This window comes from Phoenix dactylifera, chromosome 11 (genome assembly GCF_051530095.1).
Source record: "Phoenix dactylifera cultivar Ajwa chromosome 11, Ajwa_hap1_PhDact_Kaust_v1.1, whole genome shotgun sequence".
NCBI classification, from domain to species: Eukaryota; Viridiplantae; Streptophyta; class Magnoliopsida; order Arecales; family Arecaceae; genus Phoenix; species Phoenix dactylifera.
The window spans coordinates 16,940,086-16,955,420 of record NC_143200.1 but is presented as its reverse complement, the minus strand read 5'-3'; the positions used below and the strand labels follow the sequence as shown (position 1 = coordinate 16,955,420).

The window sequence follows — 15,335 nt, the reverse complement described above, 5'->3', positions numbered from 1 at the left end:
TATCAAAGTATACTTGACCACCATAAGGCTTTTTTTTATCATTGATTTTAAGCTTATTTGTGATTTAGATGTGATAAATTACTTTAAACTAAGGTTTTCAATCTTAGTACCAAACGCTATACTGATAGCTTACCTGCATGAGATGGATCTGTGCAACACAATCTTGTATCAACACATGGTACAGCTGCTGGATGTAAGAATGCAGCTATACCATGTGACAGTCTGGTACCATATTGAGCCTCCTACTGTTTCCGTACCTTATTGGGTTGGTATGGTATACTTGGTACCAAGTGTATGGCCGGTACGGAAATCCTTGCTTCGAAGTATGCAATACATATGTTAAACACTAAGAGACACAAACAAATAGGATGATTTGTGATGCTAAATCGCCATAAAGTTTAAAAAACAGTTTACTTGCTCCAAATATGCTTGCTCAGAATATTCTCATACACCAATTCAAAGCTGTCATATCGGTGTAATTATTTGAATGTACTATACTTAAGCTAGTTCTGCATCGATTAATAAAGACACTGTAATATTCCATGCCATTACATGTCAATCATCAATACTTGAGCATATCATACCAACCTCATATTGGCATAAGCACAGCATAAGATAGTTAAAAGATCCAAAGAGATATACGTATGAAATATAATCAACTTTTTGCAATGGCAGCAATTCTGAGTATAGTACGAAACCCAGTTTATGTTGCAGTTCTACACAGTTGGAAGACAAAGCAAGACTCAGCCGGCACGAACCCTCCAGGAGGCAGTGACATTGGGGGCCAGCTTTGGCAGTGGTGGCGACCGGGCTGCGGGCCACGGGACCGTGAGCCGGTCGGCGACGGATCATCCGACAATGGTACAATGGGTCAAGGCGGCAGTAATGCGAGTCGTCTCCGGAGTGGGTGAGGATGACGAACAAAGAGATAGTATGCACCATGAGGTTGAGATGGACCCTAGGGCCCAGAGGGTGGACGAGCCTATGGCCGACCTCTTGGACTTTTCTCCATGAAGATCCTAGCATGGAATCGTAGGGGGGCGGCTAAACCGTCTTTCATGATGTCCTTCAAGAGACTGGTGCAGGTCAATGGTCTAGAGATCTGTTTTCTCTATCAAACGCGTTTGTCCGACAATGGGCTACGTCGAGTACAGCGATGCCTGGAGGCCGATTGGGAGTCCTATGCTGTGAAATCCTAAGGGCTATCTAGGGGTATTTTGGTGTTGTGGAAGCGGGGGATGGCAACAGTGGACGTCTTTTGCAACTGTCCCCAACAGGTTGTTATGGTTGTCTCAGAACCCAACGCAGCTCCGTGGGCATTATGCGGTGTGTATGCGAGCACAAATTATAGGAATAGAAGAGTCTTCTAGGACGAGATCACCAATTTTAGTTGCCTAGGGCTATTCAACAACGATGGTTGGGGACTTCAACTGCATCCAAAATGATAGTGAAATGAGGGGTGGAAGGGTCTTCTCTGACACAATTGATAAAAGGGAGTTCCGTGACTTGTCAGGAAACAGCATAGTGAACCTGAGTTTCCCCGAGCCGCGTTTCACCTGGTGTAACAACCAGTCCGGTGGAGCCAGGGCATGGAGCGGATAGACAGGGCCTTTGCGACCCCTGATTGGATCATCCGATTTTCTACCTATCAGGTGAGCTACTTACCCCGTATTGCTTCTGACCACTGCCCATTGCTGATTTCAACCACCTCGGGTTCTAGCCATCACTGCCCCTTCCGCTTTGCGAAGATCTGGTTATCTTACCCTTAATCCTGCGGGGACATTGTCCAAGGGGCCTGGAGCTTGCCAGTGTGCGACAATGCTATGCAGAGGATTGCGCGTAAATTGGAGCTAACCAAGAGGCAGCTTCGCTGATAGAACTGTAAAGTCGTGGGCGACATATTTAGAAAGTTGGAAGAGACGGAGGCCGCGATTATTGACCTTCAAAGGAGAGAAGATCAAAGGGGCAAGCTCTCAGAGGCTGACATGATGAGTCTACGGGAGCTGCTTGCCACTCATCACTCATTATTGTAACAACATGAGACCTTCTGGAGACAGAAATCCGGAATCTAGTGGGTCAGAGAGGGAGATCGGAACACTAGTTTCTCCCACCAGACGATGGTCATCAGAAGGCAGAGGAACACGATCCGTTCCTTGCAAGATAGGACAGGCCAGCGGGTAGAGGGGGAGTCGGTAGTCAATCAAGTCCTGCTCGATTTCTTTCGGTCCAGATGGACAGTGGATAGGGGTTGGATAGGGGTTATGAGAATGTCGGCTAGCTCTCGAGGGCGGATATGGAAATCAAAGCTACTGAGAACGCGTTTTTGGTTCGGCCAGTGACAGGAAGGGAAGTGCAGGAGGCGGTCTGGGCTCTGGCAGAGGATAAGGCTCCCGAATCAGATGGGTTTTCCCCTTTCTTCTTCCGGAGATATTGGGGTATCATCCGGGCTGCTATGGTAGAGGTGATTCAGTACTTTTTCGATCGAGCAGTGATGCCTAACGATTGGAAGGCACCTTTGTCACGTTGATACCGAAGCGTCAGGATACGGCGGAGCCGAGCCATTTTAGGCCCATTAGCTTGTGCATAACCCTATATAAAGTTGTGGCGAGGATACTAGTAGGAAGGATGAAGCCCTTGCTGCCAGGTATTATTTGCTAGAAGCAAGGAGCTTTTGTGGGAGATAGAAATATCTATGATAATGTCATATTGGCTCAAAAAATGATATGGAACCTTCAGTGGGCCCCGAAGCGGCGAAGCCTGATGGTGGTCAAGGTGGACATGGAACGAGATTACAATAGAATCAGGTGGGACTTCTTAAGGCGAGCTCTAGAGAGTTTTGGCTTCCATGGGATCTGGATTGATTGGGTGATAGGGTGTGTTCGAAGGTCGAAATTCTCCATCTTGGTCAACGATACGTCGTCCCCCTTTTTTAAGTCCACTATGGGGCTTAGATAGAGATGCCCTTTATCCCCATATTTGTTCATTATTTGCAGTGATGTCTTGTCGCAGGCACTGCGGGCCGCATGTGCGAATCGGAAGATGGAGGCTTACGTTCCAGCCCCGGGGGCCCGGCTCATCTCTCATTTACTCTTTGCTGATGACTGCCTTTTTTTGGCCAGGGTGCGGGTATCAGATGCCCGGGTCCTTAGGGGCGTGCTAGCAGATTCTTGTGCAGCATCAGGATAGAGGATAAACCTCCAAAAGTCAACCATCTCTTTCAGCCCAAGCACTGAGCCCAGGGTCAGACGGGAGATCCGAAGGATTCTGAAGATGCCAGAGCAGGACGAGACTTGGAGCTACATGAGTGTTCCTGTCACAAGTAGGAGATTGCGGCTGGCCGAGTGTTGTGGTCTGGTGTAGCGAGTCTAGAGCAGACTGGAGGGTTGGAGGGTGTCGTCTCTATGATGGGCAGATTGACACTGATTAGGTCAGTTCTAGGCTCTATGCCCGTCTATCTTAGGGCTAACACAGTAGTTCTGAAAACAGTGCTAATGAGGGTCGAGCGGCTTATTTGGAGCTTCTTGTGGGGGTCGTATGGAGGGGGCCATAGGGTACATTTGGTGGCGTGGGAGAGTGTTTGCCTTCCCTTAAGAGCGACCTTGGGGTGTTGCCTTTCCTGAAGAGGCATGAGGCGCTCATTGCCCGTCATGCAGTTTGTTTTATATTGGAGTCGCAGGGGTTCTAGAGTCAGATTATGGCATCTAGTATGGCCGAGTGAGCCCTGAGGGGGTGGCCCGGAGTGGGCGTGGATGCTCCTTTATGTGATGAGAGATCGCGAGGTACCTGCCAACTATTTCAGCAAACACTAGATGGCTGATAGGTGATGGACAGAGCATCGATGTAGCTGACGACCCGTGGGTGGATGCCCTCCCTCCGACTACGGTGAACGTCGAGGCAGTAGAGGAAATGCAGGTATGCGACCTCCTCGACACTAGGGAAGCAATGTGGGATGATGCCAGGTTGCTTCAACTTTTCAGAGAACATCTTGCTGAGAGAGTCCGATCTCATCCAATATCGAAGTGTGCGGGACCGGGATCTCTCTCGTGTACTCCAGCGGGAGCACAAGCCAGGGCCGGAGTGCGCTTGGATATGGCGCTTGGACCTTCACCCGAGGGTAGCACTGTTCTTATGGAAGGTGGTCTGAGATCGGCTTCCGACAAGAGCAATACTCAGCGGACAAGGTCTGAGGATTCCCTCGAAATGTGGGGTGTGTGGTGCCGATGAGACGGTGAGCCATGCGTTGTTTCGGTGTACATAAGCAAGGGTGACTTGGCAGTTGACAGGGATTCTGCAGAAGGCATGGAGTCAGAGGGACCAATTTTTACGGACCATCCGTCGGTGGTTGGGCAACCTACGGATACGCCCGGAGGCTGTTAGAGCAACCTGTACAGCATACCAGATCTGGCTGGCAAGAAACGCTCGAACTTTCAATAAGCACAACATGTCGCCGAGACTCGTAACGAAAAGTGCCCGGGCACAGGCGGCGAAGAATAGTCATGTTTTCTTCCCAGAAGGACCTTTGACAGCTCGGAATATCTAAAGTTCTCATTCTGCTTAGGCAATACTCCATACAGTGTTTTCACCTGAGAGCCCCTCCAAGTTTTCTCGAGGTCAACTTCGATAGGTTTGTTTTGGATGGAGGCACGAGAAAAGGTGCGAATTTCGTCATTAGGGACCCGAACTCTAAAGTAGTGGCAGTGGGCGATAGTCAGTTATTCGACATCACGGTCCCCGGTGCGAAGCTGAGGGCTGCCTGGCCGGGTCTTCGACATGCCCGACATGTGCTTCTAACTAGTTCGGTCATCCTGGAGGATGACTCGGCCACGATCATCAGTTGGATCCAGGGGATCTGGGGACTGCTGACTGCGTCCACCCCTTGCTTCGAGACATCATGACGATGATGAGGGATGGAGGAGTCGTCGAGGCCAAGCATGTATTTAGAGAAGCTAATGGGGTTGCAGATTGGATGGCCGCCTATGTGGCCAACCATACCGGTAGCACCTTGTGTGCTGGGGATGGAGAGCTCCCTCGGAAACTCCACGATATTCTGTTTTCTGATTTTATTGGGTGCATTCGTAAACGTATTGTATAAAGCACCTGCTTTAGCAAAAAAAAAGAAAGACAAAGCAAGACACGCCATAGAGATTTGAAAGCAAGCACTGTATGCTACTTCATTATCAGCATCATGCAAAATTTTAAACATTGAATTAATAGACATGAATAAGGATAAAACTACTAAAGGAATACCAACAAGATTCATTCATCTGGGACATTATTGAATATAAACATAATAAGCAAATCAACAGCAAATATGAACAAAAATACTTTTACCATAATCATAACCAGCCTATTCCAACTATTTGAGATCAGCCTTATAGATCCTCATTCACCAAATATTATTGGCCACCTTTAATGTTATTTCAGGCTTTTCGATACCTTTTTCACAACATCCAACCATGTTACGCTAGGTTTTCCTCTCCTTTCCTTGCATCCTCCAACATAAAGAACCCCTCATTAAACTTGCCTCAGATTTTTAGTGTACATGTTCATACATTACAGTCAATTCTCCATCACTTTCTCCTCACTTTATAGAACTCCGGTCATTTAAGCAGGAATCAAGAAAATGTATCTTGAAGTGTTGAGCTCTTTTAGTTAAAAAAGGCAGAAAGCGAATGCTGGCTTGACCAACCCTTGTCCTAAACCCCTAAAGGCTCTATATACTTATTTCCCACCCTATCCTTTCTAGTTTCAGTGTTTCACCAGACATGCATCTTATCATTTGCATTCTCAAATTGTTTCCTTGGACCCTATTTATTGTCCAACATTATGAGCCATACAATATTGTAGGCCTTATTGTCATTTTGTAACTTCCCTTTAAGCCACTAAGGTATGTGTTAATCACACAATACCCAAGAAGCACACCTCCACTTCATCCAAACAACTCTAATACTATTACCTATGTCCTCATCTATCTCTAGTATTTTGCATACCCCAAATAACAAAACTGATCACTCTACAATATCGCTTACCCATCAATCTCAACTGGGGCCTCAACTTCTCTATATTAACTAAAATTGCATTTCATGTACTTCATCCTTGTCTTTTGACTTTTACGCCCTTATCCTCTAAACTTTCTTCTATAAATCTAATCAAATATTTAATACTTTCCCCATCAAGAAACACTACATCATCCACAAATAACACAGACAATGGTGCATCTTCATTAATACTAGCAGTAAATTCATTCATAAAAAGCATAAAAAGATATGGAACTTATAATGATCCTTGGTGCAAGCCCATGTGACTTTAAAAGCACTTCTTTTACCATAAGAAGTCCTAACATCTGTTAATGCTCAAGCATATAAATTTGCAGTGATTTCAATGCATGGTTTATGTCAAGGTACGCAGAACCGACTGAACCGTCATACCGGTTGGAGACGGTTCGGTACCGGTTGGACCGGTACCGAACCGACCAACCGAAGAAAAAAAAACCGCGACGCACGCACGCGGATGCGCACGCATCCGCGTTTTAGCCACAGAGTGACATTTGCGTCCGCGTTTTAGCCACAAAGTGGCATTCGTGCGTTTTAACCACAGAGTAGCATTTGCATCCGCATTTTAGTAAATGCCACTCTGTGGCATTAAATGCCCGCGCGGTGCCGTGCAGGCTCGCTGCCCCACGTGGGGAACTACACGCCAACGTGGGAAACCGGGCACGTTCCCTGCGTGTAGAATCGCGCGCGGGTGCGAGCGGGGAATCGCGCGCGGGCGCGAGCGGGGAATCGCTCGCGCCCGCGTGGGCGGGCTGCCCCGCGCGCGAACGGCTTTTTTTTTCTTTTCTTTTTTTTTCCTTCCCTTCTTCCTCCTTTCGAAACTCTTTTCCTATCCTTTCTTCCCCTCTCTCCTCCTCTCTTTCCCCCCTTCTCCCGCGAGCAAAGAAGGGGCTGGAACCGCGAGCAAGACAAGTGATCCTCGTCAACCCGAGAGAGGAGGTCAGCCTGAGGCCCACTGCGATAGGTAGGCTTCTTCTCTTCTTCTTCTTCTCCTCTGCCTCTTCTTCCTCTTCTTTCTTCTCTTCTTCCTCTTCTTTCTTCCCCTTCCTTCCTCTTCTTTCCTCTTCTTCCTCTTCTTCTTTCTTCCCCTTCTTCTTCTCCGAATTCTATGGCTATACCGTACTGGTGCGGGCCGATACCGGTACGGTACAGGCTGAACCGGTCGGTTCTGACCGGTTCAGCAAACCCTAGTTTATGTACATCCTTTTTAAGGGCCATCAGATTCCCTTTCTTGGTACCATTTTAAAAGGCTATTTCAAGTTTTACTCCAAAATAAAGACTGTATGTAGATTATTTTCTTCTCCTTAATATTTTTTTAATCATTACCTAAGAGGACAGCATTTATTGTTGACTTTTTTGGCATAAAACCAAATTGGTTCTCGTAAAGCATCTCATTTCTCCAAATCTTTATGCAATGACCTTTTCCAATAACTTCATAAAATGACCCATTAGTTCAGTTCCCGGATTATTACAAAAATTCCATATATATATTACATAGGCATTACAATTAGAAGTGGCAATTGGTCCAGCTTGGTCAGGTTCAGGCCAGGTTGAGACAGGTTACTAGAGAAAACCTTTTAAATTAAACCCGAACCATTTATTAAACAAGTTAGAAATTGAAAACCAAACCTAACATGTTTATTAAATAGATAACCTTACCCAACATGCATAACTCATTTAACAAGCAGATTGGATCAAGTTGCGTTTGTGACAACCTACAAACCATTTTAGATCCACAAATAAAAACATCTAAAGTAGGTCTTAAATGGGTCAAATTATAATCATATTGACCCAACAAGTTATTAACAAGTCGGAATAGGTTAGACATGTCACATCTGTAAACCTAAACTTGACATACTTAATAAATGGGTTCAGTTTGGTCAACTTGCTTTTCACCCAAGCCCATTCATGCCAAAACCTGAACTTGCTTCTCATGGGTTAGGTTAGCTGGCTGGGTCATGGATTGCCAATCTTAATTACAAATTGACAATACTTCTCCAATCATTTGTCATTTCTTAGTTTTCAAAAACTCATTAAATAAGTTTTTACAAGCCAAGTTAGCCTAATGTTTCACATTCCAAACCTCAATAGGTATTCTCATTTGACCTTAATGTCTTTTCATAGCAAACTCGCCTTCAATTATATGAATTGCATGAAGAGAACCTTTATAACTCCCCAACCATGCCTCTTCAAAAGAAATGTCTCTAACTGAATGTCATTTAACAGTTCTTGAAAATAACATCACCCATCTTTCTTTAATTTCCTATCTTTTACCAAAATCCTATTAACCTCACTCTTAATGAATCTAACTCAAACAATATCTTTATATATCCTCTCATTTATTTTAGCTGTTTCGCAAATTTCATTCTTATCTTCCTTTGGATCCAAGTTACAATATAAATTATTATATGATAAATATTTAGCTTTATTAGCCTTTTGCTGCTTTCCCAGCCTTCTCATATCTTCAAAGCACATGATATCATTTGTTTCTCCCATTATTTAAAACAAATCCCCTTTATCTTAATTGCCTCTTCTACTTATTATTTCACCATCAAGTTTATTCATGGGCATATATTTTACCCTTAGACTCCCCAAGAACTTCTCTAGCTACTATCTTAATACAATTTGCCAACTGGTCCTGCATTCTATGTTATTCAATTTCAAATTTCAAGTTTCCTCCTTTAATAGTTTGTCCCTAAAAAATGCAACAATTTTTCTTTTAAGTTCACCATCTTAGCACTAGGCATTTATTAGTGTCATTTTTTTCTTCCTATGCCCAGTACATCCATCTAACTCTACTAGCCTGTGTTCTGTTCTCATGCTTTCCCCTAGTATTGCTTTACAATCCTCGCATGCCCCTTTTTTTTACTCTCCACATTAAAAAGTAATCTATACGAGACAAATTTGATATATATAGGTAACTAACTATTTATATCTTTTGCACTATGTATGTATGTAAATATGTGTATGTATGCAAATATATACATATGCATATGTATGCAAACATGCAATTGCTAGATCATAGATAGGCCACTACAAACTCAAGGAACAAATCTCCCATTAAATTCCTACAAATGAACCTATATCCACCATATATTGAAATGCCCGGAAGACACAACCTTCACTAACTATTCCTACAAATGAATCCATATCCATCATAACTTGAAATTACCAAGAATACACGGCCTGCACTAACTAGTGGAATTGCAAGCTCACATCTATGAAACTGGGCAAATTAGCACCTCACACAGTTTTATTTTGACTTTGTTTTGCCTCAAAGAACGAGCAAGCTCCATCTCCTGCATGGAAATAACATTTAACAAGGAAAAAATATAAATATTTTCACTCCTTCAACAAACTCCTATATAGTAAAATGTAGCAGATGTGAATAAATGACAATATTACCTCCAAATGTGAGGGTGAGAGAATGCCTTCCAGCTTTTGAAGGTCCCGTAAATGCGTCAGTTCATGGTCTTCACGAAAAGTATGAAAAAATGTACGAGCTACAAGTTCCGTATTACAATATAAGCAATAAAATATATAATCTACAATAGTAATTAACTTCATAAATAATCAGTTGAATATTTATTATATTCAAGAAGCATATCAATCATAAAGCAGAAAAGTGTACCTTCCTGCATATGCCCTTCTGCCACAAGATCCATGAAGCAGTGTATATAAACTGGATAGAGCACACGGAGAAGCTCATGCTGTACAAAGTTCAAATGAGAGACAAGGTTTTTATCATTTCCATAGCCTTACATAGTACCACAGCCAAAGATATTTTACCTATATGAGTATAACTCAAAGTAGATTGATAAACAAAATTTAGAAAAAAAACATAGCAAAGAGAACATCATGCTGAGAGAAGAAAAATTAATACATCAAACTATTGCATCCCATTAGGAAAAGCATTTAACAATCATCAAAAATGGATTTAACTATATAAAATGCCATTAAAAATATAACGCAGACATCAAAAAATGAAGGCAGTTAGGAAAAAAAATATTAGTAGATGAAAGCTAACTTTGCCATCCTTGGCACTGAAACTTGCAATTCTTTCCTTTTATGAAATTTTCCTTTTAAAATATTTTTAGAGATAATAATAATCCCTTGAAAGAATACTGCAATGTTTTATAGGTCAATCTTGCAGTTTAAAATTGAAAATGCTGGCCTACGTCAAATCATATCTGCACTCACTCCTATATGATCAGACTGATTGTAGATTTTAGGTTAAGATAAAAATTTGATCAAGTTCACACATCGATCAAACCTCAGCAATGGAATCTTAAAAGTTTAATATATGTTATCTATCAAGTCATTTAAAGTGTGATCCAATACAAACTAATGTACTATAGCTCAACTACAGAAAAATGTACCACTAGCCACTATAGGGGAATATGTCATGTTATAAGCAGCCAATGGAGAAGAACTACAATATCATGGAATTTTATGTGAAATTTTGTGTTGTAAGCACTTTAATTGGCATCAAGAGAAAGAAAGAAGGTACAAGGTGTCTCCAGCCAAGTTCTTAATAAGGAAATGAGGGTAAGAAGGCTCCAAAACAGAGGTAAAAGCATAGGCACCAATCCATGATAGAAAAATGTGATTAAATAAGCATTGTTCAGCTCTTCAATGACTCTCTTTTCAAATTTCCCACCACATCACATGCTAGAAAAGCCTTATTCAAATACATCATTAAAACTGCTGACCATAGTGATAAGATATTTGTAACAATCAGGCTATGAATGCAACAGTGAAGTCAGCTTGACACTTCAATGGAGAAATATAACAATTGGTGGGCGGAATATTAAGATAAATGGGCACACCAACACCGCTACAAAGTAGCAATCTTGAGACATGGCCATATTCACAAATTGCAGTAGTAAATGGCAACTGACAGGGGCTAAATTTAAAATTTGATCCAAATCCTGAACCATCTGTAAAATCAGATGCACTTGTATACTGAACATGGTAGAAGGGCAAAGAGTTAGTCATTAGATATTGAACCTAGTTCTTCATTTACTAGAGAAGCCTCAGTACTTTTATGAACATACTTATCTAATTGACAATTGATTACCTTGTACAAATCCAATGAACTATATGCCCACGATCTTAGCTTGCTATACGCATCATGGTATCTTGCAGGATCATTGTCTAATCTGTAAAGCAACAAATAAGAATACTTGTAAAAGAAGATTAAAATCACATGGCATCTGCTGAACAGAAGAAAGATTGGACATTAAAGCTGGTCGGTGCATAGATTCCTTCGAAACTTCCCTATGAGATACTAATAACGACCAAAGTTACTAAAATTCATTACAGAAATGCACAAAATATGCCAATCTAGATCTGACTAAATTTAACATGGTTGTGACTTCTATACTTAGGATACCAATTCCTTCAAAAAATATATCAGTGGAGCACTTTATTCTGTACATCTGTGATCTTAGTTGCCAAGATATGAAATCAGGATAAAAATGAAACTTAAACAAAGCTTTGAGCAGCTACACTAGTGTATTTCCAAGTTCCCATACACACCAAACATATACATGCACATGCAATAAAACTGACGATCAAAATCACCATACCTCAGCTTTTAACACAAGGACATAGTTGGCTCTTAAACCAGATAACAATATAAAGGATTCTAAATTACTACTATAAATTTTGCCAATTAGCCCTGCGACTCCAAACTAAGATAATATAGAACTATGTTTGTAGTATATAACCTTTAATCATTACCTGATTTAAAGCATTATAATAGTCACTCAAGAAAATTAACTCTATGGGCAAGGTCTGCCGGACCGACTATACCGGCATATCGAAGGGCACCGATACCGAACCGGAGACGCGCGCACGGCGTCAACAAAAAGCAAAAAAAAGCAAAAAAACAACGCGTCCGCGCGCGGACCCGTTAAAAGCCACAGAGTGGCATTATAATAATGCCACTCTGCGGCATTAAATGGCCCACGCAGGCTGCCAACCCGCATGGGCGCGCTGCCCCACGCATGGGATCGCGTGCGGACGCAGTTCCCTGCGCAGGCATGCAATCTCCCCTCACTCGTCCGCGCGTGATTCCCCAAAAAAAACGACGCGTCCGCGCGCTTTCGCGGACACGTTAAATGCCACTCTGTGGCATTAAATGGGGAGCCCGCGTGGGCTCTCTTCCCCGCACGCGGGCGCTCTTCCCCGTGCACAGGCGCGCGGAAAAAATTCTCTAAGGGCGGTGCGAGCCGGCCCAGTTCACACCGGAACAAGTTCGGAACCGATTTTATATGTTGTACCATACCGGTACCTATCAGCACCGGTTCGATACATGCTGAATCGACCGGTTCCAGTCGGTTCAGCATACCTTATCTATGGGTAACAAATCATGGCTTGGAATTCAGTCAGATTAGTCTATCATCATATTAGAGTTGCATCAATCACACACTCAAATGGGAAAGGGTAAATAGGAACTCATTTCAAATCTATATCTATGAACTTTGAAACGTTTAAGTCCTAATTCATAAGTAACTTTTAAAAATGATAAAGAATAAAAGCAAAGCCTAACACCAACCCTGATTAGCCTAAACTAAAAATCCCATGTGATCAGCCATCAAATGCTTCAAAAGACAATAAATAAAGCATAACAATTTCCCCATGGTTCCAACTGAAGAAAGTTCAACTACCAACTCAACCAAATCTAGCACTCAAGGTTGGCCAAACCGTCCTAAACTGGGTAGTTTGGCCATCAAGAACCAGAACAGTTCGGACAATCCAATGGTTCGGCCATTAGGCCTTAATAAAACCCCGATTTTCTGCAGCCCAATGTTTGTGATCTCTCCCTCTCCCTCCCTCTGCATTCTAATCTACCTCCCTCTCTCTTCCCCTCCCTTTCTTCTCGACGGCAGTGGGAGAACCACCCCCCTCGCTCATGGTAGTGTTCAAGAGCAACCCTACAGGCGATAGTGTTCAAAAGCACCCCCATCCCACGCTCATGATGGCTCGAGAGCAACCCCCTTCCCTCCCCTCCCCTCCTACCAAACACCGCTCGCTCCACCCTTGATCGTCGGTAAACCTCTCTCTCACACACACACAAACTCCGCTAGGGAAAGGATTAGGGTTTAGCCCTCATCCCTCCTCTTTCCTCCCTCCCTCCGTCTCTCCCTCTCACTCCGCTAGGATTAGGGTTAGGATTTAGACCTCGACCCTCCCCCTTCCTCCTTCCCTCCCTCCCTCCCTCCCTCCCCCTATTTTCGGTATGCCTCGAAATGGCACAGTAGAGACCTATACCATATGGAACTAGTCGCCGGCTAATAGGACCTTCGTTACTAGTTCAGCGAATCTTGTAGCCACTAGATCTTTTTGCCCATCCATTAGATGGAAGTTATCTTCTAATATCTAAAATCCTGTAGTTGATTAGCAATGACAAATATTTGTTTGCATCTGACTTATAATGAATTGATATATTCTTCTTGAATAAAGAAAGACTTCCATCAAGTTCGCATGATGAATGATCTTTAGACTGTCAAAACCTCTATTACTATTAGAGAGAAAGAGAGACCCCCACAATTTGAATAGGCATTATCATGAGCCAATAAGTTGTATGAGAGTTCTCAAGTTCATAATATAATCACCCTTGAGTACTTCCATGATCTTTATTCTCATGTAGTGCCACGAGATCACATAGTTAATTGTGTTGTTAATTGTGTTGATAATTGTGTTGATAAATGATGGCTACTAATCTCTTGACCATCATATCTTCTATCACATTAAGCTTGCACAGTAGTCTGTTGTTAAAAATATGACGACATTTATCAGTCAATCAAAAAAAAAATCCAACAACAATAGTTCTTCAGGGAAATTGACTGCAAGCAAGAGATTGTTGAAACCATAGAACACCAATGATAACCCAGAAACCTTTTAGGCTTTAATTGGCTCCCTTGGGGAAGGGTCAGATCATTCAAATGCTGTTAGAAAGATTGAACATCCACTATCCATGACTAAGCCATCATCCACAATGTTAAACGTTATGAACTAAAAAGGGTGCCCTCGTACTGCTATAGATACAACCAGAATACTTCCAAACAGAAACATTAATTTTGAATTTTGATTTATCCAACAAGAAAAATTACTCCATAGTACTTTCTTTGAAATTTTAATAGTCATCAGATATCCCTCAACTTAAATCTCAGATAGATTTATTGGACACTCTGAAACATTAATTTCATATTTTAAAAAGTTCCACAACACCGTTCAACTACTGCCACAATCACCCTCCTAAAGAAACTGAGAGCAAAAATTTAAGGCTCCTAAGTTCTTAGTCAAGAAAGTAAAAAGAACCTATACAAAATCATGTTCCATAAGACCAATGTGAAACTAAGCCATGAAATTATGGTCATCAAGCAATAGCTACAGATTTCTGAAACCTTGCATCGCCCAAAACTTGCTGTTAGGTCATAAATTTAGGTACCATCGGGTACCAAATGTGGCCTGTTTTCACCACACCGTGACGACCCACGGACGAACCCCAATATTTCTAGTCCAATCCTTCATGCAACCTTGACCTGCGCCTTGCTTATCGATCCAAATAATACGACTATTTGCCACCTAAAGTGCCCTAAATTTAGCTTAAAACAGCGAGAAAAGGTTTTAAAACCCAGTTGGGAACTGTACTAAAAGAACCCTAACCAACTTCAAGCAAACCAAAACTATGAAAAAAAATCGAAAACGAAATTTAAAAGAAAAACATTTTTTTCTACACAATAGCCACGAAACAGGCCATTTTGAGATAGCTTGAATAGAAATCGACCACCAAATTTTCAAATTTTCCTGCTCTGTTTGGCATTAACTTTGTCTCAGTTAATTTGGAGATTTTACGAAAAAAAGATAGCCGAGAAGAGAACAAGAGGAGAATAAGGCAGAGATGGAGGAGGAGGAAGGATTGGATCAACCTGGAGACAGCGAGATCGGACTGAGCGGAGGAGGAAAGGCGGTTCTGCTCTTCTTGAAGGGCGAGCTCAGTCTGCCTGAAGCCTTTCTTCCTCAGATAAGCGTACACGGCCTTCTGGAGCTCCTCCTCCTCCATTGGAGCCCAAGATTGAAGGAGTTCGGGGGAGGACGAGAGCAAGAGAGCTTCTTCCGCTACTCTAGGGTTTTATTTTTGGGCGGAAGGGAGGGAGTACGATAGAAGAAGCTCTACCGTTGTGCCCCCAAATCGGCACTTCGTGACGTGCGTTTAAGGAGGTTTATGATGTCAGCCCCCATACTGCTTAGGCACGCCGGTTTTTCACCCAA

The 15,335-nt window shown here is 42.5% G+C and overlaps 1 protein-coding gene across 9 annotated transcripts in view; it reads right to left on the bottom strand.

Moving 5' to 3' along the window:
* TAF5 (TBP-associated factor 5) overlaps positions 1-15,335 on the bottom strand; it is a 46,271-nt gene extending 30,936 nt beyond the window's left edge. For 6 of the 9 annotated variants that reach the window (XM_039128271.2, XM_008792446.3, XM_008792448.3 and 3 more), the window contains exons 1-5: positions 14,993-15,335; positions 11,134-11,215; positions 9,685-9,763; positions 9,459-9,556; positions 9,296-9,352 (exon numbers count right to left, since the gene is read on the bottom strand). In XM_039128271.2, coding sequence (XP_038984199.1) covers positions 9,296-9,352; positions 9,459-9,556; positions 9,685-9,763; positions 11,134-11,215; positions 14,993-15,126 — 450 coding nt within the window. In that variant the 5' untranslated portion in view covers positions 15,127-15,335. The remainder of the gene's footprint in view (positions 1-9,295; positions 9,353-9,458; positions 9,557-9,684; positions 9,764-11,133; positions 11,216-14,992) is intronic. The other 3 variants (XM_088706990.1, XM_088706991.1, XM_088706992.1) reach the window with 1 other exon arrangement.